At 38.7% G+C, this 26,231-nt stretch overlaps 1 protein-coding gene across 2 annotated transcripts; it reads right to left on the bottom strand.

The window, feature by feature from the left end:
- Positions 1-8,099: 8,099 nt before the first annotated feature.
- On the bottom strand, positions 8,100-24,954 carry POU1F1 (POU class 1 homeobox 1; the record flags this gene model as incomplete). Of its 2 annotated transcripts, none has more annotated exons than XM_081087965.1 (6): positions 8,100-8,310; positions 9,212-9,272; positions 10,023-10,187; positions 12,895-13,119; positions 21,659-21,808; positions 24,813-24,954. In XM_081087965.1, the coding sequence occupies 6 exons, from the start codon at positions 24,952-24,954 to the stop codon at positions 8,100-8,102; spliced, it is 954 nt and encodes a 317-aa protein (XP_080944091.1). The 2 variants fall into 2 exon arrangements, with proteins under 2 accessions (XP_080944091.1, XP_080944092.1); XM_081087966.1 differs by having other exon boundaries at positions 21,659-21,730.
- Positions 24,955-26,231: the final 1,277 nt, after the last annotated feature.

Below are 26,231 nucleotides of genomic sequence, written 5' to 3'. Positions count from 1 at the left end.
TCTCTTTTACTCTATTTTTGGCTTCTGCTAAGTTAAAGATTTTATGCATATCCGGTAATTTTTCAAAATAATGATTTTTATTTTTTTCCTGGAAAGAAAATCTGAGAACTCTGCTACTTATATTTTAACAAAAAATTATATTTTTACAAGTTAGCTGTTGGTATAGGATTGATGTTTGTGAATGTTGTAAGCCTAAGAATTACGTGATTTCACATGAAATTGAACTGATCATTCCTTTCCTAGAACTTCCAGAGGATAAACATTTTAGAATACATTTTTAAAACAGACAAGTCTTAGTGATTTCTTTTATTTCAGTCAAACGTGGCTGCCACGGGAGACTGGGAACCCAGAGGAGAAAGTAGAGTCATGATTTGGCTAAATTTATAAAATGCTCAATGGCAGTTTTCGCAAGCACTGTAAAATTATAATACCAAGGTACCCTTTACTAAAACGAAAACTTAACTTTTAGGTCCCTTAAGATTAGGAAACAAGGACATTAGAAATTAACAGAGCATGGAGGAGGTGCAGAAACTCACCAGGACAGAAAGCCCAGGATGCCTAGCAAGGGGCAAACTTGGAAAACAAGAACCTCGCCCCCAGGGTAACCTCTCCTCCCCTAGCACATCGCTGGTCATGCAGTTTGGACCCCTGATCTATCAGACTGATGGTCAGGTGGTTTAGAACCCCTGACCTTTTCCTCCCTACAGATAATATCTCGGCCTCAGTTGTAAAGGGTGTCCCAAAATTCACGCAAGAAGTAATTTTGATAGAAAACGCAGGTTTGTAATTAAAAATTGTAAATTTTTTATTGATTCATAAAGTATACAGTATAGGGTTATGTATGGAATAGCATATCGGGTAAATGGCCTCCACGGCTTTGCTGGCACATACGCACTCTTTTGTTATTGCCTGAGCAGCTGCATTTTCGAAGCAGAATGGTTTGATGATGCCTCCAGCCCAAAATCCGCACCAAACAGTGACACGTTGTGGATGCATTTGTTTCTCAACAATCACTCGTGGATTTTCTGAATCCCAAATGCGATAATTTTGTCGATTAACCAAGCCATCAAGATGAAAATGACCCTCATTGAAATTCAGCCACATTTATGCAAAATGGTCATGGAAAATTTCAACAAAAGAGTGCGTATGTGCCAGCAAAGCCGTGGAGGCCATTTACCCGATACGCTATTCCATACATAACCCTATACTATATACTTTATGAATCAATAAAAAGTTTACAATTTTTAATTATAAACCTGTGTTTTCTATCAAAACTACTTCTTGCGTGAATTTTGGAACACCCTTTATTTCAGCTCCAGGCCCAGAAAAGCAGCAAAATCAGACCGATGGCACCCTGGCTGCCTCTGGACCTGCTACATTGACTAATGACCCCCCTGCCTTGGCACCAACCAATCAGTGGATACCTGGACCCTGGAAAGCTGATGGATATTCTATTAAGACCCTCCCTCCTGTGAGACCTTCCTAAGATTTCCACCTGCAAGAGAGAGAGAAATATGATCAGGACAAAGGACCCAGGGCGCATGCTCTCTCCAAGGAGCACACCTGTGCCATTCCACCACAGGCACATGTCCCCCAACCTCTAAAGGCCCCAGGAGACTTGAAATAAGGGGAGCAATGGGTAGTGGCAGCTCATCCTGGGCTAAACTCTGAACCTGTCTACAAAGCCCCCTTTTCTCTGACTTCTCTGAATCAAAGCAGCCCAGCTGCTCCTCTATTGCTTCTTCAATGCCCTTCCTTGTTTCACTGACCTCAGTACATTTTTGCTGCCGTTATCGACCCAGTGACCCTTTGGCTCAGTGCTGTGCAGCCCTTCTCTTTGGATATCCCATCCCCACCCCCTTTCCTCAAATTCAACTTTTCTTTATCCATGATCTGAGATGGCTATTTGGCCTGCCTGTGCACCCCCACATTAACCTTTCAAAGGATTCTTATACATTGAGTTTGATGAAAATATTGACTTCTTTCAAAACTTTCCCTACTTCCCATTTTTGGCATAAGTATTTCTTTAACAACTTTTTCAAACAAGCGGTTACCCATGGAAAGAGAGCACAAGAGTATACCAGTTTGTATTACTAAAGAGGATGCAGCTCAGTGTCACTTTCTGTGGTGGCATATTTGTGGATGGAGATGTCAGAGTATCACAGTAGCAGAATGTGGTACAAGGGTGTCAATACCAATAGCACCTACTCTTTGAAAACCTAAGATGACCATCTCTCAGAGAACTGTGTTTGTAGACCCATGCCTGAGGGGAGTGCCTGCTTATTGCATGGCCTGGTGGAAAGTGGCTTAGTATTGTGACCCTATAGATGGGAGGGGGAATCTGGCAGCCAAGGGCTGTGTAGTATGTGACTTGCACAGTGACATGTATTTTATTATTTGCATCTGAACACCTTTAGGGGAAGCCTGCACTCTCGCCTTGGCCACATGCACATTCCTTTCTAGCCCAGAAGCCACACTTCTAGCCTGATCGCCTAGGCCTAATTTAAATATGTATTCCTTTCAGACACTCCCAAACTACAATGGTGTGTGTCCAGGTCTGAAAAGAGACCTATGATGACTTTCTCCTTTGATGGTATTACTCTGCATGAATAGGTGTTTGCAGCCATAGAACAACAAATCAGCTTTCAATTTCCTCTCTGTACAAGCTGGGTCCCACAGGGACTCACCTTAATTCCTCCAAGAGTCAATTGGATTGAATTTGCCTTAGAGGAAGCCTGAGGATTGTGAAGTCTGATTTTAGATACACACTCCCCTCCCCAGCCCTCCACCATCCTCCCAAAAACTTGAAAACACACACACACTCCTCCCATCCCCAAACACTGAACATATTTCTTTAACTAAATAAATCTTTCCACCATTAGAGATGAAAAGGTCAATTCTGTGAATGAGTTTGTCAGCAACTTCTACCCCGTAAAGTTGAATGTACCAATCAGTACAAATGACAAATAAATATTTCCATTTTAATGGACTACTCTACTAAATCCTGAGGATCTCCATGGAAGAGCTCACAAGAACATCAGATCAAAAGGCTGTATGGCTAAAGTAGGCTCTTGGTATTGACTCCTGAAAGAAGGAACACATAGATACTACACAGTAATTTACATTGTTATTTAATTACAGTTTAGGATTCTAAATGACATTAACACTTTTTTATTTTTAAAAAATATCAATATAGAAAATATAATTCTAAAACTAGGTAATACAAATGAGTTGATAGTAAATAGCAGTGCATTTACTAAACTAATTTTTGACTAGCTAAGTAAAGAGTATTATGCTAAGTGAAATAAGCCAGTCAGAGAAAGACAAGTATCACATGATCTCACTCAATTGTGGAATGTAATGAACAAAATAACTAGTGAACAACATAGATCCAGGGACATAGAAGCATGGAACAAACTGTTGAATCTTAGAAGGAAGGCCTTGGAGTGTGGGTGGGTGGGAAGATATTAACCAAAGAATTTGTATACATATATGCATAACCCATGGACACAGGGTGTGGTGAAGGCCTGGGGATGGGGGCAGGCTAGAAAGGGTCTATGGAGGGAAAGGGTGACATATGTAATACTTCCAACAATAAAGATAAAAAGAGAAAAAAGAATTGCTATTTCAATATTAAATACTGATTAAAAATAATTCCTTTTAGAGAGAAAAATTGGTTCCCAATGCTAGTTGTATCTAAACTTGAAAAGAGTGACCTTATGGGTGAATATTGAATAATATGGTATAAACCTATCTACACTAGTAAAAGAGAAGGATGCAAATTGACTGTACCTCCATGACACCCACCAGCCTATCAGGAGTGAGTATGCAAATTGACCCAACAAAGATGGCGGGTTAATTTGCATACACAGGTGCCAAGCAGCCAGGGGTGGGGTGGGATGCTTGCATCATCGCCATGGTGACGATGCAGGCATTCTGCACCACCCCAGCTGCTCCGGGCCTCTGGGCAGTGTGAGAAGGTGGAAAGGTGGCTCTGGGCCAGAATGAAGGCAAAAAGGCGGCTCCGGCCAGAGTGAAGGTGGTGCCAGGAGCCAGGGGAAGGAAGGCCCATTCTTGCACGAATCTTCATGCATGGGGCCTCTAGTATATGTGATAATTATCTAAGCCAGTGGTTCTCAACCTTCTCGCCCTTTAAATACAGTTCCTCATGTTGTGACCCAACCATAAAATTATTTTCGTTGCTACTTCATAACTGTAATGTTGCTACTGTTATGAATCATAATGTAAATATCTGATATGCAGGATGGTCTTAGGTGACCCCTGTGAAAGGGTCATTCGACTGCCAAAGGGGTCACAACCCACAGGTTGAGAACTGCTGATCTAAGCATATATACATACTTGTTTTTGTTATACAAAGTCAGATTAGACATTCCCAGTAGATTCATACTTAAAGTGTAAAAAAGTCACTGTCTAGATTTATATTGAATTACATTTTGTTTCTATTTGCCAGTTTCAAAGATTATATATATATATATATATATATATATATATATATATATATATATACAGGTATATATGCATATATATGCATCCCACCCTGCCTTTTTCAAACTAAAGAATCCCCTCCCCAATTTATGTTTTATGCAGGTGATCTGTCAAGAGAAGGAACTTAGACATCTACATAGAAGAATAATTTGAAATTTTCTCTTGAATAAGAAAAGCCTTTATATGTATACTAGAGGCCCAGTGCATGAAATTCATGTGGGGGGTAGGGGGGGAAGGGTTGGTTTCCTCAGCCCGGCCTGCACCCTCTCTAATCTGGGACCCATCGGGGGATGTCCAACTGCTGGTTTAGGCCCAATCCTGGAGGTAGTCAGACATCCCTCTCGCAATCCAGGACCACTGGCTCTTAACCGCTCACCTGCCCGCCTGCCTGATCACCCGTAATCCCTCTGCCTGCCTGCCTGATTGCCCCTTACCCCTCTGCCTACCTATCTGATCACCCCTAACTTCCTCTGCCTACCTGGCTGATCGCCCCTAACTACCTCTGTCTGCCAGCCTGATGCCCCTAACTGCTCCCCTGCTGACCTGATCGCCCCTAACCTCCTCTGCCTCAGCTTCTGCCACAAAGGCTTTTCTGGAAGGACGTCCAGAATGATATCTGGAAGGTCGTTCAGTCTAATTAACATATTATGCTTTTATTAGTATAGATTGTATTGAACACTTTCTGGGTGCTAGCTGTGTACTTAAGCATAAATTATCAGGCCCCTGAAAACTTTTTTTGTTAATATATCAAAGGTTTTATCATCCATTTGACAGTGATTATGTGTATACAAACATATATGACCTAAATAGACTACCTATATAATATTTGGTCTTTATTAATGTCACACAAAAATAAGAGACTAGACAGTATAATTTCATAAGCATTCTAAATAATAAAATTTGCTTTAATTGTTCCCATTTTTTCTATATAAAATAAATTAAACTTTGCCAGTAGGTTTACACTCAAAATGCAAAATGTCACTATTTGATATTGATATCACATTACAGTTTGCTTCTGCTTGAGAGTTTCAAAGCAGTACATTCTTATAGATTAAATGTTTCTTGAGCTACAGTTCTCTGAATTCAAAACCTCAATATATCAAACTATAATAAATTATATTCTAATAAGTTAAACAAAAAATGATAGTCTCTTTTTATGAGGACCCAGATGATTTTTGGGTTATGAGATTTAAAAAATAAATCACATTATTAAATTTAATCACCCTTCATGTTTGTAATCATTATTAACAGCACACCCCCCCTTCATTTAATGATGAACAAATCATTAATCAATGAAATTAAAGAATGCATTCCACTATAAGCAAATGCTTTCCAAGATGCTGGAGAAACAACAGCAAACAAGCAGACATCTCCCCTGTACCTGTGCAGCTTACAAAATAGCAGTTTGAGGCTCAAGAATCAATAAAGCATATTTTCTATAGCTATACATCAAAACAGTGTCTAGGAATAATGCAAAGGTCATAAATTAATGCTTCAACAAATCTCTATTGAAAGACTTTTTTGGGTAGTAACATGCCATAGCATGTTAGTTTCAGAGGTGTCATATTATCTACACTAATAAAAGAGAAAAATTGTAATTGGCGTACGGTGCTACCGTTTTCATTGGCTAATCAGGGCTATATGCAAATTAACTGCCAACTAAGATTGGCAGTTAACTGCCAACTAGATGGCAGTTAATTTGCATATGTAGGCACAATGCAGGGAGGCGAAAGGGAAAGCAGGAAGAAGCCCCCTGCCACTGACAGTGATCAGAAACCCAGGGGGGAGCTAAGAGCTGGGGGGCAGGGCAAAGGCGGCCCTGGGGCCGCCTTTGCCCTGCCCCCCAGCCATGATCGGAGAATCAGGCGCCTTTTCCACCCTGGCCAGTGATAGCAGGAAGTAGGGGTGGAGCTGGCGATGGGAGCTGGGCCCGGTTGAAGCTGGCAGTCCCAGGAGCTAGGGGTCCCTTGCCTGGGCCTAAAGCGAAGCCCACGATCATGGGGCCGCTGCAGCTGTGGGTCCCCGCTGCCCGGGCCAGACGCCTCAGCCAGAGGCGTCCTGCAGGGGCAGGGGCGGAGCCTGCAACCGCGGGGAGCTGGGGGGCCCCTGCCCAGGCCTGATGCTTGGGCCAGAGGTATCAGGCCTGGGCGGGGGCCAGAGCCAGTGATCGGGGGGGAGATGGGGGTCCCCTGTCCAAGCCTGACACCTCTGGCGGAGGCGTCAGGCCTGGGCAAGGGGCCGATCAGGCGATCGGAGGGTGATGGGGGTCTATGCCTCTGGCTGAGGCATCAGGCCTGGGCAAGGGGCAGAGCCAGCAATCGGAGGGGTCTGGGGGTCCCCTGCCCAGGCCTGATGCTGGGGGCAGAACCAGTGATGGGGGGAAATGAGGTTCCCCTGCCCAGGCCTGACGCCTCTGCCAGAGGCGTCAGGCCTGGGCAAGGCGCCGATCCTGCGATTGGAGGGTGATGGGGGGTCAATGCCTGAGGGCTCCCACTATGTGAGAGGGGGCAGGCTGGGCTGAGGACACTCCCCCCCACACCCAGTGCATGAATTTCGTGCACCAGGCCCCTAGTCCTATATAATAAAAGGGTAATATGCAAATTGACCCTAACAGCAGAACAACTAGGAATGACTGGTCACTATGACACACACTGACCACCAGGGGGCAGACGCTCAATGCAGGAGCTGCCTCCTGGTGGTCAGTGCGCTCCCACAGTGGGTGCTCTGCTCAGCCACAAGCCAGGCTGACAGCTACCAGTACAGAGGTGGTGGTGGGAGCCTCTCCGCCTCCTCAGCAGCACTAAGGATGTCAGACTGCAGCTTAGGCCTGCTCCCCGCTGACAAGTGGACATCCCCCGAGGGCTCCCGGGCTTCCAGAGGGATGTCTGAGTGCCAGCTTAGGCCCAATCCCCCGGGTAGCGAGCCTAAGCCAGCAGGTGGTCAGGGCATTGGCTGGGCTGAGGGACCCCTCCGAGTGCACAAATTTTTGTGCATGGGGCCTCTAGTTGTATTCATAAACGCAATATTAAAATTCTAAGGCACCGCTAGCTCTTAAGTGCAAAAACTTGAGTTCAAGCCAACCATTAAAGCTGATGATAAGCAGAACATTGGCTAAGGAATTATCTAATTAGATTTTCTCTGATGATATTCTTTAACTACGTGACATTACTCTGAAACATTAAAAAGCTAACATACAGTCTTTATAAAAGGAACATTTAAAAGACCTGTGTGTACACTCATGTGTGCATGTATGTGTAGGTGTGTTGTGTGTGTGTGTGTGTGTGTGTGTGTGTTCAGATAGATGATAAATAGATAGGGAGAGAGAGACTGGGAGAGAAGGAATCATTGTTTTACTTCTGCTAGTATCTTTTGCTTAAAATATACAATGTGGCCTCTGAGAATAATTCTTTTAAATAAAACAATTCATCAAAATAATTTAAATTGAAGTTTAAGAATGTAGAAAAGAAAAGCTTCTGCAAAGTTATTGATATAGAATGATTTTTGAAGCCAACCAAATAACAAATTTCTATTTGTGTTGGGAGAACAGAAAAGAACGAAAAATGGAAAAATTTGCAGTTACACAATAGGAAATCTTATCTGCACTCAAGATTTTCCTTGGAAATAGCAAATAAACTCTGATTCAGACTTGTTTTCACCCGTTTTTCTCTCTGCCTTCGGTTGCAAAACCAAACTCTTACTACTTCTTTCTCAAGATTCAGTTCTTCCGCCATCCTCATGATCTCTTGAGAGGAGGGTTTATTCTGTTCTCCAAAGTGTCTCTCCAGGGCACCTTTTGCAGCAATACTGGGAGACCGGGTTGGGGAGCAGGCGGTGGGGGTGGAGAGACAGGGTAAGATTATGTTTTTGGCAGATCAAAATTAAATTAGGTTGAATTTTTAAGTATTAACATGAAAATAAAACTTAAAGGCTCTTAAAACATTTTAAAACTCTCCGACAAAGATAGGTGTATGCTTTGTCATATTTTTAGATACTTGTCTTTTGCAGGGTACCATTCATTACCAGTCACGGGAAGAAACAAGTGGAGGAACAGACTTTCTATGTTTATCCCGCTTTGCACCACAAGAGGGCACTGACTTCCTGAGATGAAAGGAACACTTCTGTAGGTGTTTCTAAAGGTCCCCCAGAAATCATTTGTTATTTACAATAGATGAAATGTTCAGTGAACAACTCACCAACCAAAACAAAACCGACATTTTAGCATTTCCTCTGTGAGCCTCATGAAGATTACAAAAAGAATCAACAACAATCTTTCTGGTTTAAATTGTAAGAAGTCATCTTGGAATTTAAGATTCTAAAATACTGATTACTAATTTTGTTATTTTTAATAACACAAATGCCATATTGCCAGAGCAAGACTTATATATAACAGGAAAGTAGAAATAGTCACTATTTTTAGAAATGATGGCTCAGTTTCTGTTTTATTCAAAACTTGTAGAGCAAACGTGTTCTTGAATCAAACAATACATAGTATTCCAACAAATGTTTAAAATGAATAGCTCTCCACTTCTTACTATTAAGTTATTGAAATCTAAATCTGCTTTTTAAAATATATTTTGTATTTTTCAATTGGCTATATCCATCTTAAATTTATATGTTAGGTTGTACCTATATTATGCTAAGAGCTTATTCCATTTGTAAAATGTCCTTTTCTTCCTTTAGAGACATTTAATATTCAAAAGCATACCTTATAGTTGTTCTCCGTTTCCTTTTCCTTTCATTTACTCCCACTTTTTCATTGTATAAAGCTGTAATGGGGAAAAGAGGGATAATTACAGAAACCAAGTAGGGTTTAAAACAACAAGTCAGATTTGGATATCAAATGTTCATTATGAAACTATGCAAAATGAAATCACCATACATTTTTTAATTTTTTTTGCAACCTATGACATTTTGTATTACAAGTCCTAGATAACAACGTTAATACAGAAACAAATATTAACTTTGCAAAGACAATTGTCTATAAATCATATCTCTATTTGCTTTTGTTGGAACTCTTGCTCTCAAAACTTGCTCTTTATCCAGCCTTGACATATTAGTATAAGTAGATCATTTTCTCACATTAAATTGCTCATTTGACAATTGCTTGTGCTATTCACTTGGAAGATTAGTGTGAGAAAATGCTCTGGTTACATTAGTATTAGGTTATAAAAACGATTGCATGTACAATCACTACAGTATAGCATAAAGGTAAGAAAAAAGTCTAAATGTGTTTTAAAAATTTCATTTCACCGCTTCTCATCTATGCCACACAGTCCGGAAAGCCGTCCTCACGCAGCTGATCCTCTCACCGTTTACCATCGCAGTAAATTTATTCCTGCACTTGCATTAGCCTTCCTTCCTTTTAGTGTGATGAAACAAGACAGTTATTCTTTATCTCAAAGAAAAAAAGACAAAACTAAACCTCAAACCTCTCGCTTTAGCATTATTCCTACCAATCGATGCCACTGTTTTTAGGTTAAAACGTCCCAGAGCCTTCAGAGAGGCAGCGTTAGTACCTCCCACTTGCTCAGCCTCCTCCAGCCACTTAGACAATATTGCTTTCAGTTTGCATGCATTTTTGAAGCTGAGCTGCAGGTTTTCAAATCGGCAGATAGTTGTTTGACTGAATTCCGAGCCATGCACAGCGGCCAGGGCTTCCCCAACATTTGTCTGGGTGTACCCTGCGAAAGGAACAGGAAGGCCATCAGCTTCAGCTGTCAGGAATCATTCCTTCTGGTGCAAGACTGCATACATCTGCGAATCTTTGTCAATTGGTCAATACCACTTTTAAGCATATATTTGTTGGCAAATGATAATTTTTTTGTAAGGGTCAGTGTAAAATTGCCCTGTACTTCAAAAAAATATTATTTCTAGTTAATTATTTTTTCTAGAAGTAAAAATCATTCAGATAAGAATATCTGCCATTCATAATTTTTAGCCAGATTGGATAGATGAGTCATTAGATCAGTGATGGCGAACCTTTTGAGCTCGGCGTGCCAGCATTTTGAAAAACCCTAACTTAACTCTGGTGCCGTGTCACATATAGAAATTTTCTGATATTTGCAACCATAGTAAAACAAAGACTTATATTTTTGATATTTATTTTATATATTTAAATGCCATTTAACAAAGAAAAATCAACCAAAAAAATGAGTTTGCGTGTCACCTCTGACACGTGTGTCATAGGTTCGCCATCACTGCATTAGATACTTAAAAATTCTTGTATTCTTTGTTATTATTATTAAATATCTGATGAATATGCTTAAAAGTCTATTGTATATTGAATATAATGCATAAAATAAATGGTGCTTTATCATAAATATTTTTATTTCAACTGTTAAGAGTGAAAAGAATTATATGTTGAAGGGTACCAAGTAAAACTAAAAATTATGTTTACTTTTTCTAAAAACATGTCTATTATGAGACTTTAATCACCCAACATTTTATAAACACCTCCAAGCACATTTGTTACATCATTTGGTAATGCTTCTATCTCCTGGCAAAAGATTCTCATTGATTGTCTGGAACATGTTTAGAGTTCAAGTTGCTATGAACCATCAATATTGAATTTGAACCATTCACAACAATAGATATATCAAACTGCAAATGAATGTTTTAAATTGCCTACTGCCATGTTTATTGCATATTGTAACTACATATTAATTCAGGGCCTACGGCTATATATATACCTGTATGCATAAAGTGGTTACATATGACACCCATGGATAAATATTATTACAAAATAACCTGTGGTTCATTCCACAACTACAGACGTTTGAACTATCATTTTCAAACCCTTTTTGAAAAATTCACTATTTCATGAATTTAAATTAAGGTTAGTTGTTTCAGTTATTTTGTTAAAAACACTCTTCAATAGAAAGTAAGCAAAGGCTATGAACAGACAATTCACAGAAACAAAATTGTCAATGACTGTCAAACACATGACAGAAACTGCCCTGCGGTACGACTTTGAGCTATTTGATTTGCAAAGATCTAAAAGATTAACTGCATTTTTTCCTTCAATAACTATTTAACTATCCTATGTGCCAGTCACTGTTCTAAGTACTGAGGATATGTCATTAAGGAGAAAACAAAAGCAAACAAACAAACCAGCAACAAAGCACCCCCGCTTTCATGGAGATCTGAGGGACCCTTACCAGGGACACTCTTGATGGCAGTAAATTTGGTACAATGCCGACACAGACAAGTTTGACAACGTCTATCAAAATTACAAGCACTCCTGCTTTTTGATCAAGCAATTTTGTTTTTAGCACTTTTTCCTGCACATATATTTGTATAGGTACAAAATGACATTTATGAAGTTAACGACTGTACTATTGTTTTTAACAGAATAATATCAGAGACCACATAAATTTACCATCACTAGAGGACTGGTGAAATAAATTGTAAAATGGAATATGACATATTCATTTGTTAAAAAGAAAGCTGGCTGGAGTGGCTCAGTTGGTTGGGTGTCATCCCAAAAGGTTGCCAGTTTGATTCCTGTTTAGGGCACAGGCCCAGGTTTCAGGCTCCATCCCTGGTAGCGGGTGTGCAGGAGGCAGTTGATTAATCAATGTTTCACTCTCACATCAATGTTTCTTCTCTCTCTCTCTCTCTCCTTCCCCCTTCGTCTCTTGCTCTAAAAAAAAGAAGAAAAAATCAATAAAGCCCTGGCCAGTTTGTTCAGTGTTTAGTGTTGGCCCACAGACCAAAGGGTCTCTACTTCAATTCCCTGTTCAGGGCATGTACCTTGGTTCTGTAGCCCTGGTAGGGGTGAGTGTAGAAGGCAACCAATGATGTGTCTCTCTCTCTCTCCCTAGTAATCTCTAGAAATCAATGGAAAAAATATCCTTGGGTGAGAATTTAAATAAATAAATAAATAATCAATCTTTAAAAAGAAAACCACAAACTAATATGGAAAGCTCTCCAAAATAGTTAAATAAAAAAAATCTGTATGAAGAAATAAAAATATGTATTGACTTATATATGCATAAATACCTCTAAAAGGATACACAAAAAACTAACAACATTGAAAAACAGGAAAATCAAGCAAAATGGATATGTTTTATATATATTGTTTTATGATTTTGAATAATATGAATGCATCATTTATTCAAAAGTTCAAATAAAATACTGTGTAGAGAAAACTGGGTACTTCTAAACTAATTTGAGGTGGTTAAGTTGAAAATAAGTGCCATTAATTTAAAAATCTATGTATTTTGGCTCTCAAAAATTTACAAGGAAATACAGGTTTTTGTAGAATTTTCACACTTGGATTAATTAAATCCACAGTAGAGATGGAGAATGAGAACTGTCTAGGACTTTTCAGCAGAATAGAAGAGATTGAACAGTTATACAGTAAGGATCTGCAGACCAAGTGCATACCTAACTTAATTCTTCTCACTTTAAATTCATTGGCGAACTTTTCAAGTTCTCGAATTTCCGGGGAATCCATGTCTATTGGCTCTTCAACCAATTTACTTTTCCGCCTGAGTTCCTGCTTGAAATCAGGGGCCGTGGGGTCCTCTGCCAGGAGAGGCTGGTGCATGGGTGGAAAGCCATGGCTCAAGGTGTGGTCAGGAAACTTATAGAGACAAGGGGTTAAGCTGCCTGTAAGGAAACAAAGAAAGAAAATAAAGGGCCATTTGTAACTACCCACCACTTCTATACAAGCAAGGGTTTTGCCCATTAGAGCCCATTATTCTGCCACAGCCAGTCTGGATTCTAAAAAGTTAACTGCCATTCAGTCCTCTGAGGTCAGAGTAGCTTAGTATAAATGTGATTATTTATTTCCCACCTTCCCCAGAGCAACAAAAGCAAAGATAATGCCAAAGAAAATAAGCCTGGAATTGCAAATATTTAAAACAGAAATAAGCAAATACTTTCAGGAGTGTAAGTTTGTCACCATTTTCTTTTCTTAAGAAGACACACATTCCTGGGAATTTGAAGTTCAACTCCAGCAGAATGTATATTTTGATATCTATTATCTTAATCCATTGAACAAATAATCTGTGATGTTTTTTATAATCAAGTGACATGGTTAAGTGCTATGCCGGAAAGTTTTCTTAGGATCAGAAAATTGATTTTACAATAGAAGCCCAACTGTTTTATCAATAAATGTTTAACTTCACAGAGAAATAATTATGTCTTTTTTAAAAATGTAACAAGAGCAGATAAAAAGAGAATTATGAGAACATAAACTACATTAATATGTTTTAAATATATTTGAGGAGTAGATATTAGCAAAAGGTAACTTTTAAAGTTCTATTAAAAAGTCAGCAACACGATTTTTTTGAAAAGTATTCAATATAGTGAAATTATTCTTGATAATTTTTAAGAAGCAAAAAGTAAATGACAAGGAAGAGTGCAATTCTAGATATGACAGGTAATCACCTATGAATAATAAAGCATTGTGTTGACTGAGTAGGTTAAATAATAAATCAAAAAAACTAAAATATGTAAACATTTTTAAATTGCTTCCAGATTTCAGTCTTCATTATTAGAGAAGAGTCTGTCTCAGTTGGGGAGCTTGGGTGAGAGAATATAAGCCAAATCCCCAGACACTTTATTTTGGTTTTCTTCATCAATCTATTATGTTTTAATTGTATTTCACTTCAATTTATATTAAATAACACATGTATAACCAAGACACGTTGATATAAATAAAGTATTTAGTAATTAATCATGTTTCTGAGTATTAATAAATATTTAAACTGAAAATAAATTACTACAGACTATATGCAATAATAATTCTTGGAAACACTGAAAATATACATCGAGTTTATACCACTTATAATTTCTTCATAAATAAATTCACAAATCAAAGACATGAGTAATAATGTATTTTGCCAGAATATTAAGATCTTACATTAATATATCAATATGTAATGAGTAAAAGAATAGTGTAAGTCAGCAAATTGTCAGCTATTATTTATATGAGAATATGTAATTATAAAGTGGACCCCTATCCAATAGACTATATTCATTTTCTGAAGCAAAGTGGACATATAAGTGAGAGATTAAACAAAAAAAGTATAAAATAAATTTAGATGTTTCACAGGTATGAAAAATATTTGAAAGAAGTAATTCCTATCTAAAAAAATTTCATGGTACTTTACAAACCCAAATTATCCAGTTTTACTTTTAAAAGGTCAGTTAATCATCCAATTAATGCTTTAGTGGATATTAAAGTGATCAAAGAAGATAAAAATGTTCAGAACAATTATATCAATGTTTAATTTATTACATAGTTTATTTTTGGAAATGTTTAATTTTGGGATTCGTTTTTAGCTTTCTATTAATTTTGGATTTTTTGTTAGTTGAAGTAAAAGAAAGATTCATACATACAAGAAGAAAACTCATCACATTTATTTTGGCATCTAGTTAATATTTATCTCAAGACTTTTCTTTCACTTATGCTTTCAGAGTTGGTTCTTATATGTTAAAGAATTATACTTCTTTCATCACTCAGAAATATCAAATGCAACTTAATACACTTAATGATGAAATATTCTGAGAAACAATAAAAGCAGAGACAAGAAAATCAGGCTGCTGTTTGATTCTGCACATTTAACATGTTTTAAGTTTCTTTAGACAACTCGCTTAACCTATGTCAAATTATGTTTATTTTACACTAGAGGCCCAGTGCATGAATTCATGCACAGGTAGGGTCCGTCTGGCCCGGGCCAATCAGGCTGGGGGAAGGGGACATGGGAGGTTGGCTGCTGGCCGGGCCCACTCCCAATCGGGGAGGTTGAGCCAGCCAGGGTGAGGGGCCACGGGCCGTTGGCCAGCTGGCCCTACCCCCCAGTCAAACTCCTGGTCGAGGGGACAATTTGCATATTAGGCTTTTATTATATAGGATAAGTAATTTTTGCATATATTTTACATGAGATGCCCTAAGGTCTGACTTGGTTAGCAATCTTGACCATTCCATTTCATTTTTTTTTTGCTGATCATAGCCACACACTGCTATAAGCTTTCTGGGACACCTCATGCTGGGTTCATTACACTTTTCTCATTTTCTTATTCTTATATAAACAAATGAGGTAGGAAGAATTCACAATTTTTTTACACAAAATTTAAAATTTAGGAAACTTAAGTAAAAGTAAATTAAATGACTTTCCTTGGATGCCATAAAGAATTAACTATACAGTTGAAATTTGAACTAAAATCCCATGAACATTGCAATGAACCTCATTAAAATCTCCACTCAGGTAGATCAAATTCTTTCTTTAAAAGACTTCTGCAGTCTAAATTCATTAGTCTACATTAAAACAAATATTTTCAGACAAAAATATTATAATTATTTATTAAAATATTAGAAGTGGGCCATCTCTATTTCCAGAAAATGTTAAAGGTATTTTTTAAAAAAATATATTTTATTGATTTTTTACAGAGAGGAAGGGAGAGAGATAGAGAGTTAGAAACATTGATGAGAGAGAAACATCAATCAGCTGCCTCCTGCACATACCCCACAGGGGAAGTACCTGCAACCCAGGTACATGCCCTTGACCAGAATCGAACCGGGGACCTTTCAGTCCGCAGGCCGACGCTCTATCCGCTGAGCCAAACCGGCTTTGGCGTTAAAGGTATTTTTATACATTATAAATTATCTGGAAAACAAACATTCAGAAAGTAAATTTCATCATGAGTCTGAAAAGTGCACAGGAAATGCCATGTTCAAAGGCTTGGCATCCAGAGCAAAAAGGAAAACGTGTGATATGTCTTTATTTTTCATTAAGTGAAAGTATCCACAATTATCCACAGGGACACAGTTTTTCTGGAACTAACCCTAAACAGAAATTCATAATGAGTCATAAGCACAGCCAAACACAGTATGTTTCCTATTATCTGATCCTGTATTTGGGGGAGAGGAGGCATTGATCAGTATGGTATATATGGCAGAATGTTTTTAAAATATTCCTAAAGCTTTGCCCCCACTGGCGTAGCTCAGTGGTTGAGCATCCACCTATGAACCAGGAGGTCACAGTTTGATTCCCTGTCAGGGCACATGCTCAGGTTGTGGGCTCGATCCTCAGTGTAGGTAGTGCGGGAGGCAGCCATTCAATGATTCTCTTTCATCATTGATGTTTCAATCTCTTTCTTTCCCTTCCTCTCTAAATATCAATAAAACATAATTTTAAATACATATATATATATTTTTTTCTAAAGCCTAGATAGGGAAAAAGCAAGGTAAAAGATGCTGTGACTCCTGAACAATGGTGAGTCTCATATTCAACTTCCCAGAGATTAATAAAGCAAAGTTGTCTGTAAGCCTAGACAAGCACTCATCTAAATAGCTTGGAAGTGTCTGCATATTCTTCACAGCCCAGCTATATTTTCACATTGCAAGTGAATCTACTACAGCCTTGCTGAATTGCTCCAAATGTGTCTCTGTCTGGGGGAGCAGAGGTGAATCTTTAAGGCAGGCAATGGGGATGAGGAGGGCTCGCCTTGCAGGGCGCTGGTTCAATGTACCGTGGTACCCGGGAAAATTGCGCTCCTGCAGCATGTGGCTCTGACAGATGCTGACAATGCCTCTGAGGTCACAGGCTTGAAGCCTTAAAGGAACAAACACAGGAAGTAGAGAAACAAAGCAAAATACTCTGCCTTGTTGTAGACATACAAGAATGTGCATTTGAATATTTCTGTTTTCTTTCTCCCCCCACGCATGACAATGTGAAGAAAATCCTAAGTTTGAATTGTGACCTTTTCTCTTTTGGGTACTGGTAAATCCTATCCACGTACAACAGGAGTCCTCTGCCGGCTTTGTAAATTAAGTTTATTTGGAACACAGCCACACCCATTTGTTTACATATTGCCTGTAGCTGCTTTCCTGCTACCACTTGAGTAGCTGCAACAGAGACTAAAAAACACGGAAAATACATCAGGTTACAGCCACTGAGAGGCCCTTCATGATTCAGAGGCAAAAGACCTTCAGAATTACTCATTCCCTCAGAGTCAACACAACCAGAACAAGTTAGGTGGAGGGGGCGAGAAAAAAAAAGAAAATTTGAGAATGAAGAGATGAGCTCCAAAGTAGGCTATTTCTTTTTCTTTCTTTTTTTAAATTTTGTTTTATTGCTTAAAGTAATACAAAGAGTATTACATATGTCTCCTCTCCCCCGCCCCCCACTTGACATTCCAACTAGAGTGGGCACTTTCAGTCATAGTCATCTTTTCTTTACTATCTGCTCATTAAAGCAAAATGGGCATTCATGTTCTTCATTGATTCCCAAACCTCAGCTATTTTGCTTTCCTCTTAAAATTAGTTCTTAAACAAGGACTCTCATACCAGGCCTTGGTTTGGACATTATGTGATATAACCCTGCTGGGTTAAACATGAAGTACCATGGAGCTGATTTGCTCAGTTTCACAGGCGGGTGGGCGTGGGCGGGCAGGCAGGGTGGACATTCCATTGAGCTTGTTTTCTTTCACCTCGCTTAGGAAACTAGAGAAGAGAAACAATTCCAGACACCCAAGAATCAAAGTTTTCAGAGTGTTTGCTGTTATTTTATTTTGTTTAGGAGAGATTTTGAATAGCACTTATAATTCCCTGGTTGCTGCTATCAATATTGCAGGCTGTTGAATTATCTAAATTCTCAGAAGTAAAGAGACAGAAGAAGGAATTCAGCTGCAAAGGTATCTAAAGAGAAGAGCAAAAGAGAAAGACAGGTTGAGTTGGTTAAAATTAGCCCCAACTCAACTCTAATAGGGTTGTGATATCCATTCAACTTAAATATGAAGAGACTGAAAGTTAAAGATGTTAATGGCTTGAACAAGGCTCACAATTAGTTTATGGTGTGGCTAACTCATTGCTCTCCCAATAGTCTGTCTCTTTGGACCAGGAGGCACAGTGAATTAATCTGATAATTAATGTCCTCCCTACTAACAAAGTATTGGCTATAGCTTTTCCTTTTCAGTGGGTTACTCATTTAATGAAATGCTCAAACTAAATGTAAGCATCAGAGTCTAGGTAATAAAATAACCACATTAAAATAAAGCAATACCACATCCTTTGAAATATAGCACTTTCTGTAGCTCCACTTTTATATGGAATAGATGACAAGGAACTGCCTTTGTTCTTGATGATAAGACGCTTCCATGGATTGTGTAGAGGTGGTTTATTTGATGAACGCTTTGAGACTACTCAGAAAATTCAAATGACATAACCGGGTTTCTCTTTTGTGTTTTATACCTCTACTATCTTATTTCTGAATTCGTGTGTTTTATAACTCAATTTGTGTAGCTTCTCTAGAGATAAATGCAGGAGAGTTCAGATTCTCTGACTTTAATCTGCCATGATGCAAATGCTAATACTGAATATATGTCAAAATAGTGACATTCATACAAATTAGAAAGCATATTACATTTTAATGATAGCACTCTCAAAATATATTTGAATATAATCTCTGTGCTTCCTGGGGAGTTTTTCTTGACATAACAAACATATTTAATTTTGTTTTAAGACTACAGTGATACCTCCAAATCTTAAGGTAACATTTTTGCTTTTGATGTCGCCAACCCAGGCTTTCCATTACTTTAAAGTGTTTTCCAGGGGCCTCTCTGGGTTTGCTGAGTGCCTGCCAGGAACCTTGCACCAGCACAACCTGAGCTGCCTGAGCGTGTTCATTCCAGTCCTAGAAACAGGACGGATGTTAGAATTCTCAGGCCAGCTGGGAACTCACTAGCCTGCAGGCACTGGCCTTGATCTGGTGGGAAGGAAGGTGGTAGTAAAATCCATCTTAAAGTATTTGGTCTGTGGCTGATTTTATCTTTGTGCTGACTTCGGTCCATCGCTGCCTGTTGCTGGGTTTTGAGGATGCATGAAGCCGCACTTGGCTCCAGGGGAATCGCTGTGAATGAAAAGCAAGGCCTCTGCTCGGAAAGAGGAACACACGACCACGTGCTTGTCAATCCCTGTCTTCATAATCAAATGCGGGGGGGTCCCAGGGAAGCATTCTGCCTGCACCTCTAGTGGCTAAACGTGTGTCATTGTACTCTTTTTTTAAAAAAAAATTTTTTTTATTGATTTTTTACAGAGAGGAAAGTAGAGAGATAGAGAGTTAGAAACATAGATGAGAGAGAAACATCGATCAGCTGCCTCCTGCACATCTCCTACTGGGGATATGCCTGCAACCCAGGTACATGCCCCTGACCGGAATCGAACCTGGGACCCCTCAGTCCGCAGGCCGATGCTCTATCCACCGAGCCAAACTGGTTTCGGCTCATTGTACTCTTCTATAAAGAATGTGGTTTCTCATCAATGAGGGCTGTTCTCATTAACCATGAATACTGATTACTGAGTGTCTGAATCATAAGTGATCAGTTTTCAAAGGGGAAGAAGAAAAGTATGGCTTTCCTTATCCTATATAATAAAAGAGAAACATGCAAATTAACCATCCCTCTGCTACACTCAAGTCACGCCCACAAGCCATGCCCACAGGCCAATCAGGAACAAGTATGCAAATTAACCCAACTAAGATGGTGGCGGCCATGGAGCTGGAGCGAGCAGGAGGCTTGGGTTGCCCCTGGCAATGGAGGAAGCCAAGCTTCCCACCTGCCCTGGCCAGACCTGGGCTCCGCTCAAGGCTACAAAGTTTCAATTGCAGAAGATAAATAAATCCCAGAAAAAACAAAAGAAAAAAAAGGAGAGGCTTGGAGCTTGGGTCGCCAGGGGGTGTGGCCAGCCTGAAAACGGCCATCAGCCCCTCACCCAGGCTGGCCAGGCACCCCAGCGGGACTCCCCCACCCTGAAAGGGCTGTGGGAAGCCTGAAAACGTCTCTAAACCCCTCACCCAGGCTGGCCACACCTCCATGGGGTGAGGGTCACTGATGGGGGCTTGGCCAGCCTGAAAATGGCCCTCAGCCCCTCACCCAGGCTGGCCAGGCACTCCAGCGGGGACCTCCACTATGAAGGGTGTGTGGCCAGCCTGAAAATGGCCCTCAGCCCTTACCCAGGCTGGCCAGGCACCCCAGCAGGACTCCCACCCTGATCGGGGACACCCTTCAGGGCAAACCAGCTAGCCCCCATCTGTGCATCAGGCCTCTATCCTATATAATAAAAGGGAAATATGCAAATTGACCATAACAGCAGAATGACTGGGAATGACTGGTCACTAAGACACATGATGACCACCAGGGGCCAGATGCTCAATGCAGGAGCTGCCCCCTGGTGGTCAGGAGCTCTGCTGAGCCACAAGCCAGGCTGATGGCTGCCAGTACAGCGGTGGTGGCGGGAGCCTCTCCTACCTCCTCAGCAGCACTAAGGATGTCCGACTGCAGCTTAGGCCTGCTCCCCGCTGGCAAGTGGACATCCCCCAAGGGCTGCCGGGCTGCCAGAGGGATGTCTGACTGCAAGCTTGGGCCCGATCCCCCCAGGGAGAGGGCCTAAGCCAGCAGGTAGACATCCCCCGATGGGTCCCAGACTACGAGAGGGCACAGGCCGGGCTGAGGGACGCCCCTCCCTGAGTGCACAAATTTTTGTGCACTGGGCCTCTAGCTTCTTAATAATTAAAAAGAGACATTAGAATTTACAGGTAGTATTTAAGAACATCAGTCTTCATTTTACCATAAGGCGACAATACTAACTTATTCAGAATGCTGCTTCATAGACTGAAGAGAAGCTAATAGTTCTGAAATACTTTAAAGTTTTCATGTTTTATTTAGTTTTAAACTGAGAAATTAATGATTGATAAATTCCTTTATCTAAAGTTTCTTTCTCAGTCTTACATATACTTGTATTCTCACATAGAGCTTTAGTAGCTTATTCTCACCCATAATATTTCTCTCCCCAAAGCAGGAATAAATACAAAACATCAAAGATTGTCTAAAATATTGGTGTACAAAAAGAATTTAAATCATTAAAATGTAAAAATCATTAAAATGTTTTCTTTGGTCATAACCTAAAATTAAGTCATGAGTTTTATGATGAGTGGATCCCTTTGGTCAGATGTTTCCCTTTCTTAAGAAATATGCTATCAATGCTCCAGACAAGCATTACTAAGTAAGTAGTCTTGATCTAGTGATGTTTTATTTATCCAGAAAAGAAATGTAGGTAACTTTCAGGTCAAGATACTCTTAGACACAGAAAATTCATCTAAGTTTCCCCAAACTCAATTTCATATACAAAGACAACTTTTCTTACCTGCCATCACTCCGTAGGTGGATGGCTGATTTCCATAATGACAGGAAGGAACAGAGTAATGAAGTCCTGTTGCTGTGTTTTCCAACGTTGTCACCAGGAAATATGTACGCAAGCATTTAGAAGTTTGAATCAAAGACAAAATAGATGGGACTGGTAAGAAAATGTATGATGATTCAAGACATGTTCATTTGATTTCAAAAATACACATTTATGCCATTCTTAAATTGACATGACAATTGTTTGTTTTCATTTGGGGAAAGTTCTCTGAGTAAGTTAAAACTAGGGAGTGCCCTAGCATGGTTTTGCTCAGTGGATAGATAGAGCACCGGCCTGCAGACTGAAGGGTCCCAGGTTTGATTCTGGTCAAGGGCACATGCCCGGATTTCGGGCTGGATCCCCAGTAGTGGTCATGCAGGAGGCAGCCAATCAATGATTCTCTCTCATCATTGATGTTTTTATCTCTCTCTCTTCCTCCCTCTCTGAAATCAGTAAAAATATATTTTAAAACAAAATAAAACAAAACACATAAACTAGGGGGTTAAAGATTGTCAAGTAGTGAGATAAAAAAAAATCATCAGTGGACAGCAGCTTTTACTGAATATCCTATGCTCTGTAAGGGGGATGACTGACCAGTTTGGACTTGGCTAATTGAGAGTTGCAGAATTTGTTCAGGCTTCATCCAATATAGACATCGTAACAAACTGGCTAGAGGAATAGTCTCTTAAAATTCTTGTGTAAAATGGTATTATAAAGTGGTCTTTCACTGGAAGAAAGACGACAGAAATGGACTCTTGAACTGTTTTTATATTGGTTATTCTGCTAACATATTTTTTCCATCAAAGAGGAAATGGCACAGCAACTAAGCTCCTGTTCTATACAATCATGAAAATCCCACTAAATTTAGAGGTTTGTGCAAACTCTGTGACAATGTATAATGTGTTCATGTTGCTGTTGAAACCTTGAGGTCATCGGTTTCTGTATCCACACAATCAATTTGATAATTCCAATGATAAAACTGTTCAAAAATAAGTTGATTGTTGAGTGGTGATGTCTATAAAGGTTGTACCTACTATATACACACAAACTTGTTCATAAGTAGTTACATGCTTCATGGAGTCAATGTGTACTTTGAAAGTAAATTTAAATTACTAAACTTTTTAAAATGAAGCTTTAAACATGAAAAAACAAGATGACTAAAACCAGGGAATATTCACACTAATTAATGTTTCTTCACATATTTAATTTTCTTATTCTCCGTCATATCCTGAATATAGCATTTGCTTTTCATAAATATATTATAGGCATATCTTCTTGAACAAATATCTAAGAGATATTAAAAAGTAGGGAATTTGGATCTTTTGAAAATATTAAAATATTATCTAGTAATTAAAGCCATCAAGTCTCCTAACAAAAGTAAATCATTTTTCTCTAACTATAGAACAATGTTTAATATTTTAAAATATCTGCATAAATTCCCACTTTACAATTGACACTTAGAAAGAACTAAAGTCATTTTACATTACTATTATACAAACCTTGCTCCATATTACAAAATTAAACAAATAAACACAAAACAAGAACTCTTATTATTATAACCATTATTTCTAATACTTATTTGGACAAATGATTATGATTTGATGAAAAAATATAAATTCAATGCTATTATCATTTAAAATACATTTAGGTCGTTTTTACTCATCATATATTTTTTTACTTTATAAAGTTTAAATACATTTTGTTTCTCTGATTTTGAGCAGTTGGATAAATGACAGGCTAACTTATTAAATATGTTACTTATTTAAAATAAATACATCTTAAAAATAAATGGGGTTTTGAGTCTAAACTTGCTAAATCATTACCTCAATTCTAAATTTTATTTTCATTCTGAAATAATATTCACACAGTAAATTAAACAAACATTATATTATTCTCCTAGCCTCTATTTATAGAAAACTCTATTATTGAAAATATACAATTAGCTAGTGATAGTTTAAATTTTTATAGCACAAATTTTTTTAAAAAATATTTTATTATGATTTCAAGAAACATGTTTCACTATACTTCCATTATTACCTTTCAAGTTAAATAATGAGAATATTAGGTAGGTGAAAAAGATTTCAACATTAATGACTTTGCCAAAGTCTAGCTATGTAGTTTCTATATTCTTTAAAATACAGCTGAAGCTTAATGCTGAATTTACATATATATTTGAAATCTGACTAATTATAAAATAAAGCCTAAATCATTTAAATCAGAACATAAATTTATCAACTCAAATTTTGATTTCTAAATGTATAATATTTTCCCTATTTGGATTGCTTTCAAAACAAGTGGAAAATAAGCATAGCAAATTGCTATTTAATAGAAGAAATGTATTCAAGACTTAGTCTATTTATAATTCTATTTTAAAACACTTACTTTACTATATAATTAAAGAATGAATTATGCATTAACAAAACATATTTATTTGTGTTTAAGACAATTTATTTGAATTTTCAAGTTTAATTTTTATTTAAGAAAGTTATGTAAAGAAAATATTAAAACGTGGTTAGAGGTTGAAATCTCTTCAGAACTCAGTTTCTTGCCTCTAAAGTTTATATATTGCTTCTAGTTTTTATTTTTGAGTTTTGAATTATGCTAAAAGTAAGTTTATTAAAATTACTTAATTAGTTTATTCTTTGAAATCCATTGTTGTTGGTATTGGGAATCATTTAGTTGTGCTCATGATGAAGTATTTGGCTGGTTTTATAATAGTAGCAAATGTAATCTAAAAAACAAATTTTTAAGTTAAGAAAATTACTGCTTTAAAACACTAAATTATTTTAGACTATTTCTTTAGTTTTGCTGTGTATCCATAAACTTCCAATTAAAATGATTTTTGGATTAAAAATAGCCAAATTTACTGCTTACTTATATAAAAAAACAGATCTTTATAATGAAACCAAAAATAAGTTAAATTACGACACTTACTAATATTGCTTGAAAAATTTCTTAGATATTTTGACTTCTTCAATATCCTTAATATTTAACTTTAAACATATTAAACTGAAAGGAAAAATAAAAGTAGCAAAGATATCTAAATTAACAAGATCCAAAGCATCCATTCTGAAATCTCTAGGCCCAGCTACCGGCAGACTGTTATTGGAGTCAGTACCTGTAGACATCACGTTGGTGGTATGGTTGGAGACCGGTAGGCACTCGGCAGCGCTGTGATGCATGATCAGAGGCAGAGTTGCAGAAGACTCGGAATTAAGAGGTATAAAGGTATCAGCCGAAGTAAAAGGTTGGCAACTCATTCCCACAGTGGGTAGAAAAATTAGGAGAATTGTTGCTCCCCAAATCAGAGTTTTATTCTATCACTGTCTCAAAGGGCTGTTTCAAATCTCACTACCTGCATATATACATCAGGAAGGCTCTGAAGCACCAAGAGGGCGCGTGCTGGCATTTATACTGCAGGGAAAGCCCTTTATACATGTTAATCATCTTTTCCCAGGGGTATTGCTTTATCATGTGAACTGCCTTCCCTCTACCTCAAACATAATCCACGCCCCACAGGAAAGCTTGTTCTGGGTATAGATTGAGGGTAAGGGAGAAATCTGAAACTTTTCTGACAGCTTCAGTAATACAGACCTTTTAGAAAGAAATAAACTTAAATAAAAGTGTCCCTCAAAGAAATAATGTTACAATAAATTGAAAAATAGGTGTCTTTTTGTTACACATATGTACGTGACAAATGTATATTATAAGTTTTCCTTTTTTGATAACTTTGCATTAAACTTACAAAAAACAAGAGAACATACTATACAATTATAAGAAATTATGAATATTTAAGTTTAAATTGAAAGAAGCATAGATGACTAAATATGAGAATTAATATATAACTAGTGATTCATACTAAATGATGCACCTTTGAAAAATCTGTGGAAACCAATTTCATTTTTATAATATTATTAGGCCCTGGTGTATGAAATTCATGCACATTGAAAGGGAATTAATTAGAGGAAATATTTTAATATTGCTATTTGCCCTTTCTCTATAATAGAAGTGTCAGAGATGAAAGAAAATTAGTAAAATGTATACGAAAATCTTCCTCCTGTCAGAGTCTGGGGCATGCCACAGGACCCAGAGTCAAATCCCTGTCCACCGCAGTGCCTCAAAATTGCACGAGACCCAGACCCAGCTGGCCCACCCCCATTGGGAGAGATCCAGACCCGGCCGGCCCCACCCTTGTCAAGCCCTGTTGGGCCACGGATGTGCAGCCTCAGCCTGGTGCCAGGGTGGGCAGTGCAGCCTGAGGTCCCCTGTCAAGCCCCACTGGGCTGGGGGTGCAGCCTGTAGTCCCCTAGCCCAGCTCCAGAGTGGGGGGAATGGCCTGAGGTCCCCCAGCCTGGGCCAGGGCGGGGGGCACACCTTGAGGTCCGTGTCAAGCCCTGCCAGGCGGGGGATGTGGCCTGAGATCCCCTGTCAAGCCCCACCAGGTGGGGGGGGCACAGCCTGAGGTCCCCCGTCAAACCAGCCTGGTAGAGGATGCAGCCTTAGGTCCCCAGGCCCAGAGCTGGGTGGAGGCGCAGCC

Source organism: Myotis nattereri, assembly GCF_964212035.1.
Source record: "Myotis nattereri genome assembly, chromosome: 3".
In the NCBI taxonomy this organism is placed as follows: Eukaryota; Metazoa; Chordata; class Mammalia; order Chiroptera; family Vespertilionidae; genus Myotis; species Myotis nattereri.
The sequence above is the reverse complement of the archived record's forward strand: the minus strand, read 5'-3'. Positions and strand labels throughout refer to the sequence as shown.